The sequence below is a fragment of the Rhagoletis zephyria genome, unplaced genomic scaffold (assembly GCF_001687245.7).
Source record: "Rhagoletis zephyria isolate East Lansing unplaced genomic scaffold, Rhagoletis_zephyria_1.1 Rzeph_scaffold_03003, whole genome shotgun sequence".
NCBI classification, from domain to species: Eukaryota; Metazoa; Arthropoda; class Insecta; order Diptera; family Tephritidae; genus Rhagoletis; species Rhagoletis zephyria.
In genome coordinates, this window is record NW_016160087.1 from 14,240 (window position 1) to 17,355 (window position 3,116).

General features: G+C 31.4%; 1 protein-coding gene across 1 annotated transcript; it reads left to right on the top strand.

Moving 5' to 3' along the window:
- The first annotated feature begins 1,194 nt into the window (after positions 1–1,194).
- On the top strand, positions 1,195–2,500 carry LOC108368188 (leptin receptor gene-related protein). Its single transcript, XM_017622976.1, has 3 exons — positions 1,195–1,354; positions 1,574–1,829; positions 1,890–2,500. Exons 2-3 carry the CDS (start codon positions 1,608–1,610, stop codon positions 2,004–2,006), a joined length of 339 nt encoding a protein of 112 aa, XP_017478465.1. The 5' UTR covers positions 1,195–1,354; positions 1,574–1,607; the 3' UTR covers positions 2,007–2,500.
- Positions 2,501–3,116: the final 616 nt, after the last annotated feature.

The window sequence follows — 3,116 nt, forward strand, 5'->3', positions numbered from 1 at the left end:
CCTTTCTAATGACATCTGCTAAGTCTAAATTGGAAGAGTTTAGGTTCAGTTATTCAAGTTTTTGTTATGCCAATCTTTAAAAAAAGTTAAAAAAAAGCAACAAAAATCTCATCATTACGATTCCGTTCAAAATTTTTTTTAATTTTTTTAAAATATTCTTCTGCAGATTTTTTAAGCTTAAGCCGTTTTGTCATTTGAGAGGATTTTTTCAAAAAAAAATCTTTAAGAAACTATTTTTATTCATAAAAAACTCCATTTTTGGAGGTATTTTCAAATCGGTCCAGCTCACTTAAATCTTAATATTTTTCCGAAATATTTTGGTGGACGTCTTAAAATATAATAGATTTTATAATTCCAATGGAAACATAGTAGCAACTTTTTTTTTGTATGGGGAGTGATGCAGTCTAATAGACACTGTTGGATGTTTAAGGAGTTCAATTGACATAGAATACAGAGCATTTCACTACGAAACCTGAGCTTTATTTTATTTTACAAATATGACTGGTCTGTCTACGTACTCGTTCCGGTTATGCACATACGTACATACATACATAAGTTAATAAAAAGGAATAATTAGTGACTTCAAAGGATGTACTCGAATAAATGGGAATAGTTTATTTATACAAACAATTCGAAAGTATAACTATTAGTTGAAATTCGGAGGTTGGCCAACCCTTTTTACGGAATTTTTTATACTATTTCATCCGTTTTGAATTTTTCATTTGATACTGGCTCTTTTTCACTTTTTATAGGAACTAATTGTATCCACGTATTCTTACTATATGTTCATATGGCTGAGTAAGACATTGAAAATCAACTTTTACCATAGTTTCATGCATGCATACCATGTTAAAGTTTTTAATTTCACCTAAATTTTTAATATTCACAACTCGCGTTCTTTAAAAACATAAATTTTGTTTAACTTATAAAGACTTGAAATCATTTCCTGTTGACTTTCATTAAACGCCGAAAGCAACCCTTCAGTCAGTTTCTGTTCATTAATCTGTTCCCACTGGTGCTACCATACTGAATTTTAATATTTTAAACTTAATTTCGCAATAATTCACAAAATGAGTAGGTATTTCTAATTTATATTGATTTAAATTAAATTCAAGTTTATTTTCAAGCGAAAAAACATTTTTATTGCGCTATAAACTGGTAATACTATATCTGATTATTATTTATCCATTGTAGCTTTCCGGTAACTCCGCAGTTTATTTGACATTTGATTACACTTGGTTGTTTTCCTGATGATTAATGCAGGTACAATAATTTTCGTAAACACACAAAAGGATCTCGAGTGAAAAATTTCTATAAATTTAGAAAATTGTGGTAAAAATGGCTGCTTTGAAAGGTAATTGTGAAGTATATCTATTGCAGTACCCTACTAATACTAAAATATTTCCATTTTGGCTACGCTTCCAATGGCACTGCCCTTCAACCGCAATCTCGAATGACTTGGTGTTCTAAAAACAGCGTAAGTGAACAAAAGAACCAAAAGTTCTGACCTAATGCACTTAATTGCGTTGTAATAAACTTGTATTTGTATTCTTGATAAACTTTATTACTTTAGATTATTGGTTTGTGCATTTCTAACATGCCTGGGCATGACTTTCCTCATATTGGCGTGTGCCGTGCCTCAACCTAAGATTTTCTATCCATTCTTCGTATTATTATTCTACGTGCTCTCCGTTTTGCCGGTGTTCATTGCGAAACGCTTTTCCCAAGGGAATGAGACTAATCCAAAGACGGAGTTCGCCCTATTCCTTTGCGCTGGCATGGTGCTGAGCGCCTTCGCTTTTCCAATTGTATTGGCGCACAGTCAAGTGGTAAGACAGATTAGCTGTTGCACAATTCATTTGAAAATTTTGTATCCATTAACATTTCAGATCACTTGGATGGCAGCTACACTTACTTTGATAAGTAATATTATTAATTACTTAACCATATTTGGCTATTCAATGAGAGACAGCGAATTCGATGCCCCGTATGGTGGAATGTTCTAAATTGTTTTATATTTTATATAGACTTGTGTGATGGAACTTGAGCGAAGAGACCATTTTAGCGAAATAACTACATCGACTTCTAATAGTCGGATCTGCATAAGTTACAAATTAATAAAAACATATGTGTATGTAGTACTATCATCACTTTACAAATCAACGCTAAATTATTGAAACGAATATTGGGCAAATATTTTTAACTGCGTTGAAGACACCTTCAAAACGCTCTTAAAAATCTAAGAAACATTTACCAAGGCTAGCGAATGTCATTCTTCAAGCAGCTGTATAGTTACATAAATATATACATATATACATAAAAAATAATAATGTTTAGATTTAAGATAAAAAGCTTTTGTATTTGCAATCAATGTTCGAAACGGAGAGGGCTGCTAATTTCGCCTATCTACCGCTTTGAGAAAAACAAATCGATAACGTAAAATTAAATAAATAAATTGCTCCACAAACATAAAACCAAATAAACAAAAATAAATGTAACTACATACATATGTATTTATGTTGTAAAAACTTCAAGCGAAATGTTACGAATCTCGTTTGTGGGACATTTTGCACTGTTCACATACAAAAATGCATATTTATGCGTAGTCGGGAATTGATTTGCATGCATACATACATATAAAAACACCATACACACAGATTTGCATTCATGTTTTAAATTTAAATTCTACTCATTACTTTAAATTCTATGAAATTTCATAAATAAAAATCAGCAAATGATCCAAGTAAATACATAATTAATCCTCTATAGTGTTTTTAATAGAAAATAATAATTTTTCGTACGGTAGACCAATTGTGAATTGATTGAAACTTACATCCTTCCTTTAATGGCATAAAGAACAGCATTCTGAAACTTACACAAGGTTCCAATTCTGTCATTATAAGTATCGACTAGATACTGGACGTTTCTAAGAGTCAAGATGATCAGCGACGGTCGGAACAACAAAATTTATATCTGGCAAAGGGTTATCACTGTAGTAACACTCTCTGAAACTTTTTGGGAAATTTTTGTGCTATCAAGATACTGGACGAATTACCTGAAAAATTTAGCCAAGATGTACTTAATATAGGTAGTATAAACATGACGCACTTATTGTT

Bases quoted from the DNA above. Each gene is read 5' to 3' on its own strand.
- LOC108368188 (XM_017622976.1), top strand. From the start codon at position 1,608: ATGACTTTCCTCATATTGGCGTGTGCCGTGCCTCAACCTAAGATTTTC. The intron at 1,830-1,889 runs GTAAGACAGATT...TTAACATTTCAG, and splicing joins TATTGGCGCACAGTCAAGTG to ATCACTTGGATGGCAGCTAC.